Source organism: Onychostruthus taczanowskii, unplaced genomic scaffold, assembly GCF_017590055.1.
Source record: "Onychostruthus taczanowskii isolate IOZ18803 unplaced genomic scaffold, ASM1759005v1 scaffold25, whole genome shotgun sequence".
Taxonomy (NCBI): Eukaryota; Metazoa; Chordata; class Aves; order Passeriformes; family Passeridae; genus Onychostruthus; species Onychostruthus taczanowskii.
In genome coordinates, this window is record NW_024499796.1 from 1702099 (window position 1) to 1717681 (window position 15583).

Below are 15583 nucleotides of genomic sequence, written 5' to 3' on the forward strand. Positions count from 1 at the left end.
GCAAACTTTACATCTCTCCACTTTACACTGGATTTCACCAGGTGCCCTCACCTTCCTCATGATCTTCCTCCCGTAGAACATCACTTTGTCCCTCTTGCGAAACCTGTACTGAGGCACGTGTGGCTGAAGTTGTTCTGAAACAGAAGCATCACATCAGAAACCACCTTCAGCAGCTGGGAGAGCACCTGAGCACAGCTTGGGGACTTGGCTGCCTCCAGAACAGCTCCTGTGGGCAGGGTTTGGAGTTTAAACCACCTGGGATCCCTCACTCCCCAGCTCTGGCCAAGCCAGACCCAGGCAGGGCTGCCTTGAGGCTCCACCTCAGCCCCAGAGGAGATAAAGGGCTCTCTGGGCAGACTGAAGGGTTGGGTGGTTTTAATCTCCTCAAGGAAACCTCTAATTCAACCATTTCTCCATCTGTGACAGTGAAATCACAGTAGGATTTAATTCATCTGCAGAATTCACAGCTGGTCCTGAGGCTGACACTGAAATAAAACCTCCAGGTCCTGCATGTGACACTTCTGGGCTCACACCTGGGGGAGGGAACCAGCACAAGTTCTCCATCCTTTAAAGCTGCTGTCCTGCAAGAACCACAGCTCTGCAGCAAACAACTACCACAGAAAATTACAAAAAGACTCAAGATTGATGGAAAAACTGGTTTTAAAACTTACATGGTAAGTACTTGATAATTAGTCTCCTTATCCCATACATGACAAACAGAACAACTACTTCAAGTAGCAGTGTGGCTGCAGCTCCAATTGCAATTCCAGTCAGCTGGGAGGGAAATTTAGGGAGAAAATGTAATAATTTTCAACTTCAGAAGTTACTACATACTTTTTGAAGGGCTGAAGAACACTGAGTTCAGTGGGATGTCTAAAAGCCAAGCTTGTTCATACTTAATTTTTAATTCAAACATCTCATTTGCAAGAAGTTTAAACTGCACCAGTGACCAGTCCTGAGATCACATGGAAAATATTCCATGTTTTTCTTCCCAAAGATCTGGGAGCTGATCCACTCAATGTACGGGGGCTGTATGAGTGCATGGAGTGCACAAGGAGATGAAGGAAGGCAGGGTTAGTTGGGATATTGGGAATTAGGAATTGTTCCCTGGCAGGGCGGGCAGGCCCTGGCACAGGGAGCCCAGAGCAGCTGTGGCTGCCCCTGGAGCCCTGTCAGTGCCCAAGGCCAGGCTGGACAGGGCTGGGAGCAGCCTGGGACAGTGGGAGGTGTCCCTGCCCATGGCTGGGGTGGAACAAGGTGATTTTTATGGTCCCTTCCAGCCCAAACCGTGCCTGGGCCGTTCAGCAAACAGGAGCCCCTGTTCTGGGCCTGCCTTCAGCTGGGCAGGGACAAACCCAGCAAGGCATGTGGTGTTGGACTGGGAACAACCTTCATCCTGCAGGAACCGGCAGGGAATCCTCAAACAGTGGGGAGCAGCCAGAGGAGGGGTGGCCTCGATGTCCCCGGGGGCGAGGGCGGCTCTGCAGAGCCCTGGGGGACGTGAGCGCGGACACGACTTCGTGCTGGGGCCATCCCAGGGAGCGCCTGGCACTGCTGGGCCCAGGGCTGGGGGCCCTCAGGAAAGCTGATGAATGCCGTAGAATTCCTGTGCTCCTCCAAAAGGTCCAGGTGGGGAAGGAAAGAGCTGTGTCCAGGAGCAGCTGAGGGGTTTTGTGCTGCCGGTGGAACCTGCTGGGGGCTGACATCACAGAGGCTCCCCTGGTGATTGCATTGAGCTGTGTCTCCTTCCCCCCCTCCCCACCAAGAGCTGTAACATCATCATGGCAGGCTTCAAGGGAAACAGCATCTTTCCTCAAAACCCCTACCACATCCCTGGGTGAGTTCATCCAAAACATCCATTTCCAATGCACGTGGCTCTGGTTGGGGTCAGGGAGTGTTTATGACTCAGGATGTTTTGGGAATTTTTTAAAGACACTATTCAATATTCCACGTAACCATGGTCAGAAGGAGACAGAGTTCCAGAGGAAACAGCACCTTACAGAGGGGTAGAGCTACACACCATGCCAAGGACAGCAAAGACAAAATGGTTCTTTTCCCCTCTTTTTCCTCATTTATTTTAAGCTGCCAAATGTCAGCAGAGCTACTGTGCGGGGTTTGGCTTCCAAACTGTCTTAATATTTGCATCAAGGATTTTTGGAAGTCTCCTTTGACTAAAGGGTTGTACAGATGTGACACCCTCTGGTCACTGGGCTGGAGCCCTGTCCTGCTGCTGGGTCAGAGACTGGGAAGTCTTGTCATCTACTCCAAAAGTAGCTGGATTTCTTCCCAAAGCTCTTTGTGACACTCTCCTCTAAAGGCTTGGAAATAAGAAAGCCTGGATATGAGGCAGTGAGTTACAGGGGAGAAGGTAAGACATGAATGGGAGGAATTTGGGATTTGCTGTGAATTAAGACTTTGTGTGTGGGGTCCTGTGGTGGGACCTGGGCTGGGATGTGCAAAGGGAAGGGCTGGGCGGCCCCAGGGCAAAAGCAGCTGCTGTGGGTGTGAAATCGCTGGGATTAGCCCTGGCACAGGGAATGCCGGCAGGTCCCGTGTGCGGGGCAGGTCTGGGGAGGCAGATCCCAGCCCCGGGGAGAGGGTGGAGCACGTTTCCCTGGGGCTGCTCCTGCAGTGCTGACCGAACCGGCCCTTCCCCGTAGAGTGACAGGCAGGATTTTCCATTGCTGATCTCTCCGCCTTCCCACTTACACAAGCTCTGAGCCTGGGGGTTTTTTACTATTTTTACAATTTTTGCATTGCTGTGGCCATCTGATGTGACAGTCCCTGTGTGCCATCAAAGCTGTGCTGGCAGCGGCTTGGGAAAGATGAGGGGACAGCAAGGAGGGAGCTGTGGCTGGAATTGCAGCCCCCAAAGCCTCAACACCTTCCTTTGCTCACCCCTGCCTGCCTGCAGCTCCCTCAGGAGCAGCTCCAAGCCCCGGGATGGACACAGCAGCTGGGGCTGCTCCTCTTCGGAGCTGCTTTGGCCTCTGGAGGCAGGAGGAGGAGGAGGAGGCAAAGGCTGCTGCTGCTTCTGTTGGTGCTGTGCAGGCTTGGGGCACCCCCTGAGCCCCCGTGGGTGGTGAGGGTGCTGCTTTGCATCTGCTTTGGGTGCTGAGGGTGAGGAGGAGCTGCCTGAAGGGCATCACCAGCAGAGCCAGAGCCCTGCCCCGGGGTGTCACAGGAGGAGGGTTTGTGTCCAGGATGTCCCCAGGTGTCCCATGTGCTGCACCCACCTGTGCCAGTGAACCTACAAACACCTCGAGAGCACCAAAGCACATTGTTGTCATCAGGCCAGGCAATGGTCACAGCAGGAGTTTGGAAAGCCACCACAGTGCTCAAGAGCACTGGGAAGCCTAAACCCAGTGAGTGGGATGGCTTGGAAAGGTCTGGGTGGGCAGAGAAGGAGTCAGTCCATGAATCCTGGGCACAGCCTGGCTCTGCAGAGCTGGGAAGGGTTTGGAGACAGGAGAGGATGGCCCAGGGCCAAGGCTTTGCTGGCAGCCAGGGAGGCAGAGCAGGTTTGGGTGGCAGCCTGGGAGTGGTGATGGAGGAGATAGGGCTGAGCAAGGGAAGGGTGGGACGGGCTCAGCCTCGGGCAGAGGGGTCTCACTGCTCCAGCCTGAGCCCCAGACAGGCTCCCCAAAAGGGGGTCCTTCATCAACCCCAGCACGGGGGCACAAACAGCCCTGCTGAGGCTGATCCCTTCCCCAGGCTTTACCAGCAGCACTTGTGACTCCCTCTGTGGCAGATCCCAACTCGCTCACCTCGTGTTTAATTGCAGGGGAACAGGGCCCTTTCTCAGCCCAGCCATTATTTTGTCCGTGATCAAAATCCCTCCAGCCATCCTGTAATTATTTGGGCTGTGTCATTTGTGCCTTTGCTCAGTTTATCATCCATGTTGCAAGACTCATTGAGAATCCCTGGGGATGAGGCACTGAGCTGCTCCAGGAGGAATCCTGCATGCAGAGTGGGGAAACCTGCCAAGAGTAAATGCACAGCTCTGCTGGCTGCTGTTTAAACTATTTGGAAGGGAAAGGACTTACTCATCATCTTATGATCCTCATGCATCATCTGGCTTTATCCCCGGATCCACGCTGGGCTCATTGATGGAATATTTCTGTTCATTGCAATTGGCTGCTCTACCTTTCTTCAGTGCTGGAATAACATCACCATTAGGAAATCTGAGACTGGAACAGCTCGAGTTTCTGATGGTGTCTCGGAGCAGAGCCAGAGCTCCAGCACCTGCCCTGCCCTTGGCCACCAACAAGTCACAGTGCCCAGCCCAGGGATTGGGCAGTGGAGAGATCCCAAAAAACCAGAGCTGTGTTTGTTCCTGGGACTGACCACCCTCCCTGTGCCCCCCTGTGCCAGGCAGTGCCTGGGGGGCTCATCAGCCTGGGCCCCCTCCTTGCTGTGAGCAGACAGAGGAGGCTGCAAGAGAGGAATTATTCTGATTTTTGAGTTTCAATACTGAAGAGACACCGGGATTTTCTCAGTTACAGTGTGTCAGAGCAGAGAGGCACTGCAAGGTTTAAACTGGGGCACATGGAACAGGAAATGGTATTTTAACTGGGGGATTGTGGATGTTGGTTCTGCCAAAGCCCAGGCTGTGCTGGGAGTTTTCCCATCCCCAGGTGCTGCTCCCTGACCTCACCCATGTTTCTCCAAGAACCAAGGGCCTGTGCCTGTACATGCCTGTGAATTGATGAGCCAGTTTTTGTGCTGCCAGAGGAGAACATGCATGTGGAACACAGACACTCCCTTCTGGCTCCTGTGTGACCACACGTGTGGTCTCGGTTCTCCCCCCGGGCTCATCCATCCTTCACCTTCCCTGGGCTCCTGTCCAGGGTACAGACACTCTGCAGCAGATCTGCACTGCCAGAGGGCAGGGATGGGTGGGATATTGGGCAGGAATTGTTCCCTGGGAGGTGGGCAGCCCTGGCACAGGGTGCCCAGAGCAGCTGTGGCTGCCCCTGGATCCCTGGCAGTGCCCAAGGCCAGGCTGGACATTGGGGCTTGGAGCAGCCTGGAACAGTGGAACCTGTCCCTGCCCTTGGCAGGGGGGGACTGAATGGACTTTAAGGTCCCTTCCAGCCCAAACCAGTCTGGGATTCCATGGTTACCCCACCAGTGGACATCCCCCACTGCCATCTCAGTGATGGCTCCTTTCTGGTTTCCTCCTCAGCTATGGGGGCTACGTTCCTCAATTCACCTTCATGTTTGGGGACACCTATGGAAGAACCACCCACAATCTGCTGACAGATCCCAATGTCAGGAAGAGCCCTCGCTCCCTGCTGGCACCGCTGGACAACAAGGAAAACCTCCTCGAGTACCATTACCACATTGACCATCCAGGTGAGCAAATGGACCCTGCTAATGAGCACGGTGTTAATTATCAGTAGTGGGGTCTGTGCCCTTCTGTCCTTGGTAGGCTGCTGGATGAAATGGGATATTTTCCTTGGAGCAATCCCAGCTCTGGTGCAGGAGCTCTGACAGCTGGAGAGCAGCAGAGTGAGGTGCTGCAGCTCTTGGCCTCAGCTGATGAGGATGAGGATGGGGATTCTGGTGTTATGGAGAGGAGAGTTTCAGTTCCCAGGTTATCTTCAGTTAGATGAAGTTAAGTGATTTTATGCCATATCATTAACTCACTCCCCAGTTCTTTCAGAATTTCTGCTGTGGTTTAACCCTGGCTGGCAACTAATCCCCATACAGCTGCCTGCTGACAAATCCAAACCATGGCCTGTATGATATTCTATAAAGAAAATTACCTCTATCCCAGTCAAACCCAGCACAATTCCACAGGCTAAAATCTATCTTTCTGGGGAAGGTCTGGTGTCCTACCTCAGATTCTTTTCTGGCTCACCTGCCTGGTGCACAGCTCGCTCTGCTCTGAGCTCTGACAGCTTGGCCTTGTTTCTGCTTCTTGCTGCTCCTCCTCAGCTCAGCAGAAGGGCTCCTGTGCTTTCCCTTTCCCTCTTTCCCCTCTTTCCTGTCTTTTCCCTCCTTTCCCTCTTTTCCCTTTCCACTTTGCTAACAGGCCCCATCTCCTCCATCAAGCACAGACAGGCTCATGTGGATTCCCAATACAGGAAATTTGCAGGAATTTCCTACCAAGTCCCAGCGCTTTGTGCAGAGTTCCTGGTCCCTGCTGAGCAGCCCCAAAGCAGGCACAGCAGGGCTGCCCTGATCAGCCCCCGGGGACGTGCCATCCTTTGGGGACACATTTGGCTGTTGTGGATGCCCTGGACAGTGGGAGGGAGTTTCCTCCAGGCTGAACACGGGGATAATGTGCCCCTGTGGGATCTGGGTCTTTATTTCTCCGGGGATGGCCACACCCAAGTGTTGCTTTCTCATTTCTCACTGGGAATTTGTGTCGTGCAGCTTCTTGCAAACTTGTGGCCTCTCTGCTCCTCCTGGCCCTGTTTTCCAGGATCCAGGCCTCCAGTACACAGGTGGTGTTTACAGGCTTCATTCCTGGAGATTTGAATTTGCATTTCCTTGGTCTAAAATACAGCTTGGACAGACCCAACTAACCAGTTGACCGAGTTGCTCTCTCATTATTTTGGTTCTCTCCTCGTTGCCAATGGTGCTCGTGTTTGCTGCTCCTTGGTGAGGTCCTGAAGAACCAGCCCTGGCTGTGCTGAAAATGTCCTGAACTCTTTGATCACCAACAGCTCCTGCTGTCCAGCTGACCCTGAGCAATCCCTTAAACCCTGCCCAGGTGCTGCCTGGTGTCCTCCTGGCTGTTTTATGTCATGGTGATCAAAGAGTTCAGGACTGTGGCTGCCTTTAGCAAACTCAGTCTCAAGATATTTTTCTCAAGGCCTGGCTTTGATAAAGTCTCATTGATGGGCACCAAGTACTTTGCTGGTTTCTATCAGTTGATCCCATTTGTTTTCTTGCTGGAAGTGCAGTCAGGCTCTGCTGTTGGGGATCTCTTCCTTCTGGTGACCAGGGCAGCTCAGGCTGGAGCTCAGGGCAAGGTTCTTCCCCCAGAGGGTGCTGGCACTGCCCAGGCTCCCCAGGGAATGGGCACGGCCCCGAGGCTGCCAGAGCTCCAGGAGCCTTTGGACAGCGCTGCCAGGGATGCCCAGGGGGGGGTTGTTGGGGGTCTGGGCAGGGACAGGGGCTGGGCTGGGTGATCCTGGTGGTCCCTTCCTGCTCAGGATATTCTGTGATTCCATGAGATCAGCTAGGGATGTGCTGAATTATCCATCATCCATGTGCATCTGGTTGTGGCACAGCCAATTGTGCAGGCAGCCACGGCCCAGGAACCTGACCTGAAAATGTGGATATTTCCTCAAATCAGAAGCACTGTGCTCTCCTGGCTTTTCATTTCGTGCTTCACTGTGCAACCTTTCAGAATCAATCCGTTTGCAACCCAGGGTCATAGACAGGAGCTCACAGGGATTTCTCAAGTACAGAACAACCTAAGTTTTCTTTTCCTTTGGTTTGTGGGAGAAAGAGTAGATTCAACATTCTTATTAATAATGAATTAAAAAAATAAACATGCTTTAAAATTTCCACATTGGATTGAAAAATCATTTTAATTGAGGATTTTTTTTTAGTTTGGTTCCAGCCTGGACTTGAAAATTCAGTTGCATAGAGCAACTGAATATATATATATATAATGTATATTTCACAAAGCTGTAATATATACACATTATTATGTAGTTGTGGGCAGATTGAACACCTAAATACCCATCAGAAATTTATAGTCGTGCAGAAAAAGGCAGATTTTGCTGAATTCTGCAGGTTTGCAGAAATCATGGAATCATTCAGCTTGGAAAAAACCTCTGAGTCCAGCATAATCCAGCACTGCAGAGGAAGGGGCTGTCTGCAGATGGAGCCTCTGCTGGAAGAGGCTCCTCATTCCCTGGGCTCAGCCCTGGGATGCAGATGTGCTCCCAAGGGGAGCTCACAGGAAGGCTGTAAAGACCTGGAAAAAATGGCCTGTGAGCACAAAAATGGAAGGAATTTGGTTTGTTTTAAAAAGACCAGGCTGACAGAGTAACAGTTTTCCAAGAAGGAAAAGGTGGCTGTGGGGTGGAGGAGTGATTCTCCTCTGGAACTGCAGAGGAGGGGAAAAATGGGCTTCACTGCTGGCACAGAGAAATGCCTGAGCCAGGGGTCACACAGGGCTGGGGCACCTGGGGAGCCACGTCAGGAGGGATTTTTAAGGGGAAATCAGACAAAAGTTGCCAAGCTCCGCTGTCCCTGCAGAATCTCAAATCACAGGGCTCTGTCCCTCGTTCACAGTGGAGATATTTAGCATTTGCTGGATGTAAGATAATTTTTTTCCAGGCAGTGTTATAGCAGATTCTTTCCTCGATGAGCAGCAATGGTGCCAGAGCAAGAATTCCTTGGAGAGGGCTCTGTTTGGGGTGGGCTGACACAGCCACCTGGAGTTAAGAATTGAGGGTTTTTTCCCCCTTTACAACTTTTTTAGCTTGGCTGGTGATATTTGACCGTTTTGGTGACAGCTGGAATAAATGTTACTTAGCTGGGATTTGTGCTGGTTCTCTGTGCAGGCTGGTTTACTGATGGGGCTGATGACACAGCCATGGGATGTGCATGGAGTGGATCTTTGTGGTCTCTTCCAAGTCGAGCTGTTCTGGTTCTACACCGCTGACTCCAGGCTCCTTCCCGGGGCACGGGGATAACGGGAATCCCTCCTGTCCCCTAACTCGGTGTCTGTCCCTCAGGATACGTCACCTACCAGCCCCTCAGGAGCCCTCCTGAGGTTCCCCTGGGGCCGCAGCCCGTGCCCTCGGTGCTGGAGGAGCCGCAGCCCTGGCGGTGCCCCCCGGGCCTGGCCGTGCCCGGGCCCCAGCAGAGCCCCCCGGAGCCGCTGCGGGGGCTGGCCCTGCACCCCGCGGCCCAGGAGATGGACAGGGAGCTGGCCATGGCACCCCTGGCCCGGCTCCTGGGGACTGGAGCCGGCCAGGGCAGCCCTGCAGGGAGCGGAACGGTGAGTGGCTCCGGGAGGGGCCGGGGCGTGAGGAGGGGGCTTCACACGGCCGGGGGCACCTCTTGGATCGAGCCCTTTTCTGACCCAGGCAGGCGCAACTGAGAGGCGTTTTAAACACTTTTATTCCATTTTCAGTCTCATGTGAAGGGCGAGATAATACAGATGTTATTATTTACGCTGTTACAATTAGAAGATATTTTTTAATTACAACACGCTATAAGTGTTTTTTGGCTTATTAGCTTTAGCCACACCATGCTGTAAATGCTTTAAAGCTTCTGATTGTAATGGTGTGAATTATAACATCTGTATTGTCTCACCCTTCACATGAGACTGAAAATAGAATAAAAGTTTTTAAAACACCTCTCAGTTATCCCATCCCTGGGTCAGAAAAGGGCTCAATCCAACACATGGCAAGGGCACAAAGTTAGGAGTTTTTGTAAAGAAAGATCAGACACACAAATGTTTCCAGCAGCAGCAAATCTACTCCATCTTCAGGAAATGGTTTTGATAGTTAATTACACTTCCCAATGAAAAAGGCTTAATTTCTCATTTGGGTGCATTTGGCTTCAATCCCAGTCCCTAAAGTTGTGTTATGCTGTGCTGGCCAGCCAGGCTTGTGCTTCCTTAGGGTGTTCTTGGAGCCCTGATGCTGCCTTCCTCCTCCCCCAAAAACAGAGCAGTCCCAGCACCTTTGGTTGGGTTTCTGACCCTGTATCTGCCCCCACCTGAATTTCACACCATCATTACCTCTCCTTTGAACACCAGTACTGGCATTTGCCTGTGGAGCTGGGGGCTGTTGAGCACTGCACAGCCAAATATCCCTCCAGACCAACATGTTTTATGGTGTTCTTTTTGCTTGTTTGGTTGGTTGGTTTGGGGTTTTTTTTGTTTGTTTGTTTTTTGGAGATTTTTTTGTTTGGTTTGGGTTTTTTTGTTTTTTTCTTTAATTATTATTATATTTATTATTTTTTAATAAAACATTTCTTTTCTCTGGAGCCAGTGACAGCCTTTGTCACGTTCCTGCAGCCGTGGCTCTGCAAATCCTCTGAAGGCAGAGATTAGAGGTTTGACGTATGGAGTCAAAAGCTGGCTTGGATGTAAATCCCAAGAAGGGGCATTCCTGCTCCTTGCCCTCAGAAACAGATTTGCACAGGAGCTCAGAGCCCAAAGCTCCCCTTGTTCTGCATGAGGATTTTGCAAACCCTTTCTAGGTCTGCTGCTTGCTCATCTCGTCATTTGGCTTTCCCAGAAGTGGCTGGGGTGGCTCTTGGAGTGGAGCTGGGAAGAACTGGAAATGGCAGCTGGGCAGTGGCCATTCCCAGTCCTGGCAGTGATTGAAGCAGTGGAGCTGAGGGAAGAAGCGGGTTTTACTGGTGTTTGATCTTATTTCTCTTTTTGTTTCAAGCATCTAGAAACTGGAGGTGTGACACTGCCAGGAGGGGTTGCAACAGCAGATTACACACTGCCAGTGCTGCCCGTCCCAAATGCCATCCGACAGAAAGCCACTTTAGGTAAAGCACAGCCAGGCCACCTGCAGCACCAGGCCACCTCTAGGAAATGAGGTGACCCTTCTCCCCATGGGGACACAGTGGCCCTGCTGCTCTCCCTACAAGGGCGTTTCTTTGGGATGCTGTCACCCTTGGGATGCTGTCACCATTTGGATGATTCAGGAAATTGCCCAGTGGCTCCAGCTTGTTTGGGATGGAAAATATCCCTGCTGCTCTCCCTGCAAGGGCGTTTCTTTGGGATGCTGTCACCCTTGGGATGCTGTCACCATTTGGATGATTCAGGAACCACCTGGGATTCAGGAACCACCTCAGTCCCCTGCAGCTGTGGTGAGGAGAGCTGGTCCTTGGGCTCTGCCCCACCCTGCCAGAAACCAGATGTTTTCCTGAATCACCAAATGCACGCGCAGGGGGTATGGCACCACCATAAAGGTGTGAACCGTGTCCTGCAAGGAGTGTTCTACATCTTCCCCCTGGCCCTGGGGAACATTCCTGTGCAGCAGGAGAGCTACAGGGGTGATGGGCTGATCCCCCTCGAGGATCCGACTGCAGCAGGTGGGTTCCTTCACTCTGCACTGCAGGACAGGATCACAGGAATCACAATATTCCAGCTAAAATGAGAGTGTCCAGGGTTTAGGGTGCAGAAGACAAATTTCCCTTTCCAAAGCGTTCCTTTGGAAAGGGGGAGTTTGGGCTGCTTTTAGGTTCTACCTCACTAGGTTTTTGTAGTTTTAGACTTTTAAAGTTTCTGTTGTGGGAATTTGTTGGATGGGCAGAGGAGATGAGGAAAAAAAGGTTGGACATCCCATTGTTAGCCCCTGAATGTGTATTAAATTGGGAGAAAATATGAAAGAGCTGTCAATGTAAAAAAAGGACTAAGAAAATGAAATGGTTCTTCCATACCACATGCAGACCAACAAAAATCAGTTCAGGCCATTGTGTTCTCCTTGGGAGTCATAAGGGAAAAAACCTCTTTCAGAGAAGCTACCTCACATGTAAGAGTTAATCTTACAACTTAAACAGATTAACTTTTCCTTCCTATTCTTTAAGGTTTTATATTCATCCCAGGCTCCTCTACTCTGAGTGGTTGATCTTTAAATTTTCTTTGTATGTTCTCAAGCAGAAAATGTTCTCTTTTGCCTCATCCAAAGGGTACACTGGATACATCCCCTGCTCCCTGGACAATGTTGGCATGACCTACCTCTTGTCTGTGAAGAAAGCCATGAAGGAATTCGACCGTCGCCAGGTAGATTACAGATTACTGAAATGAGAATATGTATAATGCTGATGCTGAATTTTCAGTAGTAGGATTAGAACTGGGGTACAAGTACAAGCAAAATCAAATGCTGTTAGTTAACATTGAAAAAAACACCAGCAATTAAATTCTGTAACTCGTTTCCTTGGGACATTAAGGGATGGTAAATGAGTTCATGAAAGGATTAAGGAAATATATTGAGGGCTGGGTCAAGAGTGGATGTTAAAAATGTTGCTCTGGGTGCAGAAATACAGGATGCAAGTATCTGCACTTCCTTTATAGAATACATCTCCTCTGTCTGGTTGGCAGTGCTGGTGACTTCCTGTGATACATCATTTATTTGGTTGTAAGGCTTTTTCCTTTCCGAACACAATTTTTCTTAAAGGGATCTAGACCTTCTTTCTCCTCCTTTTGGGAAGGGTGCAGAAATATCCCTCCTGAAAAACTGTCATCCCCTTGCTGTAAGAGCTCCCATACAATGACACATAATCCTCCGGCACGGAAAACGAGATCCCTCCCGCAGCAGCTGATTGCATTCAGAGCTACACGTCCCTCCCTGCCCCCGGCAGGGCGTGAGATCCTTGGATGCAGCAGGATCCCCGGGGTGCAGAGAGGTTCCCGGGATGCGGTGTGATTCCCGGGATGCGGTGTGATTCCCGGGGTGCAGAGGGATCCCCGGGGTGCAGAGAGGTCCCCGGGGTGCAGAGGGATCCCCGGGGTGCAGAGGGATCCCGGGGTGCAGAGGGATCCCCGAGGTGCAGAGGGATCCCGGGGTGCAGCAGCCTCGCTGGTCCAGCGGGTCAGCGCATTGAACACAGGCTGAGGCACGCAGCCCTTGCTGCTCCCCGGACACCGCCGTGCCTCCATCCCCGGCATGCGGGGCTGGTGCAGGACAAGCGTCCAAGGCTGAGGGTCCCCAGCTCGGAGAAACCAGCGGGGCAGGGCTGAGCCAGCGGGAGAGCAGCAGGGCAGCGTCGTGCTCTGGGTGAGACGCATTTCCCGGCGCTGGCTTCCGTCTCCTTCCCTGCTGCCGTGATTAGGAGCAGAAAAGGAGCAAACAGAACAAAACCCGGGCATTTATCCCTGGGCGTGCTGTTTGCCAAGCCTTCCTGCCCCGGTGCCTGCCATGCCGTGGGTCAGCCGGGGAGGTGTCTGTCCGTCCGTGCGGGATTCAGCGCTCCGGGGCTCGGCAGCAGCGAGGAGCAGACGGGCTGAAGGGAGGGAGAATCACACCGCATTTCCAGCTAAGATGGCTTCTGACTTCAAGCCACTAATCTGCTGCCCTAAATCTTTGTTGTCCTCGGTTACAGATGTGCCGTGGATTGCTGCTCCCTGCCTGCAGCAGGCACTGCGCGGCTCCAGCCCAGCACAAAGGGCGCGCTGGCCCCACGGTGTGCTGGGCTCCGTGAGCCACATCCCCGCTCTGCATCCCAGGCACAGCTCCAGGGACACCTTTGGGGGTTCTGTGGCTGCGAGCTGTGACACCGGCTGTGACACCCATCCTGCTGCCCGGCCCCTCGCTGTGTCCGGCCTCAGAGGGCAGGAGACGATTTGCACTCTTCCTTCAGTTAATACCACCTAAGCCTTCCCGTTCCTCCTGGCCTGGGAATTCCAGGCCATTCCTGCTGGTGGGACTCATGGAAACACAAAGGGGGTCAAGCCCACACACAGCCACAGCACAGGAACGCCAGCTCCAGGGACAGCAGAGCAGAGGCTTTGGGACTTGGGGATGATCCCCAAGGGAATAAATCTCTGCAGCCTGGTCTGCAGGGATCCCAAGGACAGCACCTGGGCCATGCTGTGGGCATGGGGGACAAGCCAGCAGGGACTGCTGCCAACACCTGCCAGGAGAAAAATTTATGGAGTGGAAAAAGGGACAATGCAATGTAGCTCTTAATTAGAAGAAAGCAGGACTGGAAGGAGAATTGCTTTATGTTGGCTTAAATATTTTATATGATGCAGAGTCAAAGCACATGACTTTGGTAAAAATAGTGTGTTTTAAAATAAACCGTTCCATGTTGTTGTGGGGTCTTTTTTGTTTTGTTTTCCAGCTTTTGGAGAGAAATCCACCTTATACATTGGGCACAAGATTCCCCCTGACACACTGGCCGGACACCAAAATTTACAGCCGTGCAGGACTCATACCTAACTACCTGGGCTTTGTACCACGTAAGTTCATCAGCTGAGCGAAAACGAAAGTCACTAATACTAATTACTGGGTTAAGTAGTGCAGTTGCTGGCTGGAGTGGCACAGCAGTGAACAATCTGTGAGGTGTTCCACGTGGGTAGTAGGTTTTTTCTGTCTGTGCTGAGCTGCTGGAACTCTGCCATGCCCAGGAGAGCCTAGCTTTCCCACTGCCAGCCTCTCCCAGGCTTAACGTTTCCAGCCACCATCCCCTGCCCAGGCTCAGTGACATCCCACCTGTCACGTGGCAGGAAAGGGATTTGTTCTAAAAAGCTGGAAGTCTGATAAAAAGGAAAAGGTAGATGGTGTGAAGGTGTTGAGAAAGCATAGAAAGTGTAGGGAAATTGTATTTGCCATCAGGACAGGTCCCTGCCTGAGCCCTTGGGCTGCCTAAAAGGAGAGGTCTGGAGGAATTTTGTAAGTAAGGGGAAGGTGTGTCCATGCACCTGAAAGCATTAATGTACCAGGCTAAAAAATCTCAACAAATCAGCAACTAATGCTTTGCTGTCTGGTCACAGCTCAGTAATGTGGGTGGGAAATTATGGAGCTCAGCCGGGAAGAACTGGACTCACTGCTCGTCCTTGCTGCAGTGCAGAGGGGAGATGGGAGATGAAATATGGCAGGACTGAAAGAGTGGGAACACAACTCCCCTGGCTGGGCTGGGCTGTGGCTGACGGGGAGGTGGAGCCCAGAGAGGAGAATGTTGAGTGCAGCTCTGACACGGGGCCCTGTTCTGCAGACATTCCCACTTCCCTGCCTCTGGAGCCACCAGTCAGCACAGTTTTAACTGCTCCAACCAGTCCGGCTCTGGGTGGAGAAAATTAATTAAGGCAGAAAACCTTTAAACAAAAGCATTTATAATTTAGAACACTGAACAGAATTTTTTCAGCAGGGAAGGAGCCTGCTCCCTCCTGTCCAGCTCCTCGGTGACAGCTTTGTCACTTGACGCGACACCCAACATATGAACTGGTTCCATTGTAAAAACCTGCTGTTAGTACAGGGTTTTCATGAGACAAACCAGTGTCAGATACTTGTCAGGTGTTCAGCTCACCCAAACAGCAGAGGCTGCACCAACACCCGATTATCAAAACCTCTACTGTGATTTCTGGAATCACTGCAGAAGGGCTGTGTGCAAGGGTCAGCTTTGGTGTCCCTTGTGACAGCGTGCCCAGCACCCTTGGGCCAGGCCGGGCTCCCTGCTGGGTTTGCAGCACCGAGGGGCTGCAGCGGAGCAGCGCAGCTGCCGCAGGACACCGGCGCCGGGCGGCAGCTCCGTGGCACCGATCGTGCCCAGGCAGCTCAAACCTCCGGTGAGCCCCGCTCAGCTCCTGCCAGGCCAGGCTGCGCCAGGCCACAGGCAGGTACCTAAATTTAGATACAGCTTGGAGTGAAATCCACCCTCCCTGTTAAATTTGCCCCGCTCCAGCAATACCTGACGTACGAGCACAGCAGGGGCCGTCTCCAATCTCCACACCAGCAGGAGCCAGTGACACAGCAGGCGGCACCTGGCTGAGGGCAGGGCAGAAGGGCGGTTACCATGACAAGGGGGCAGCGCTCGTGCCAAGCCCCTTGTTTGATTGTTTTTGTGTTCCAGACCTGCAGGACATCCACGGGCTCACCTACGGGGACGGTACACGGGAATCGTACCGGTGTGAACAGAGGAG

General features: G+C 52.4%; 1 protein-coding gene across 1 annotated transcript; it reads left to right on the top strand.

The window, feature by feature from the left end:
• Positions 1 to 1781: 1781 nt before the first annotated feature.
• FAM166A (family with sequence similarity 166 member A) lies at positions 1782 to 15432 on the top strand. The gene is made up of 8 exons (XM_041406691.1): positions 1782 to 1837; positions 5189 to 5358; positions 8709 to 8974; positions 10380 to 10485; positions 10933 to 11034; positions 11631 to 11725; positions 15083 to 15229; positions 15346 to 15432. The coding sequence occupies exons 1-8, from the start codon at positions 1782 to 1784 to the stop codon at positions 15430 to 15432; spliced, it is 1029 nt and encodes a 342-aa protein (XP_041262625.1).
• Positions 15433 to 15583: the final 151 nt, after the last annotated feature.

Excerpts from the sequence above, each read along its gene's own strand:
- FAM166A (XM_041406691.1), top strand. The coding sequence starts at position 1,782 with ATGGCAGGCTTCAAGGGAAACAGCATCTTTCCTCAAAACCCCTACCAC. Across the intron at positions 1,838-5,188 it reads AACCCCTACCACATCCCTGG|CTATGGGGGCTACGTTCCTC; the intron begins GTGAGTTCATCC and ends TTTCCTCCTCAG. Across the intron at positions 15,230-15,345 it reads CCAGGCAGCTCAAACCTCCG|CAATACCTGACGTACGAGCA; the intron begins GTGAGCCCCGCT and ends GCCCCGCTCCAG.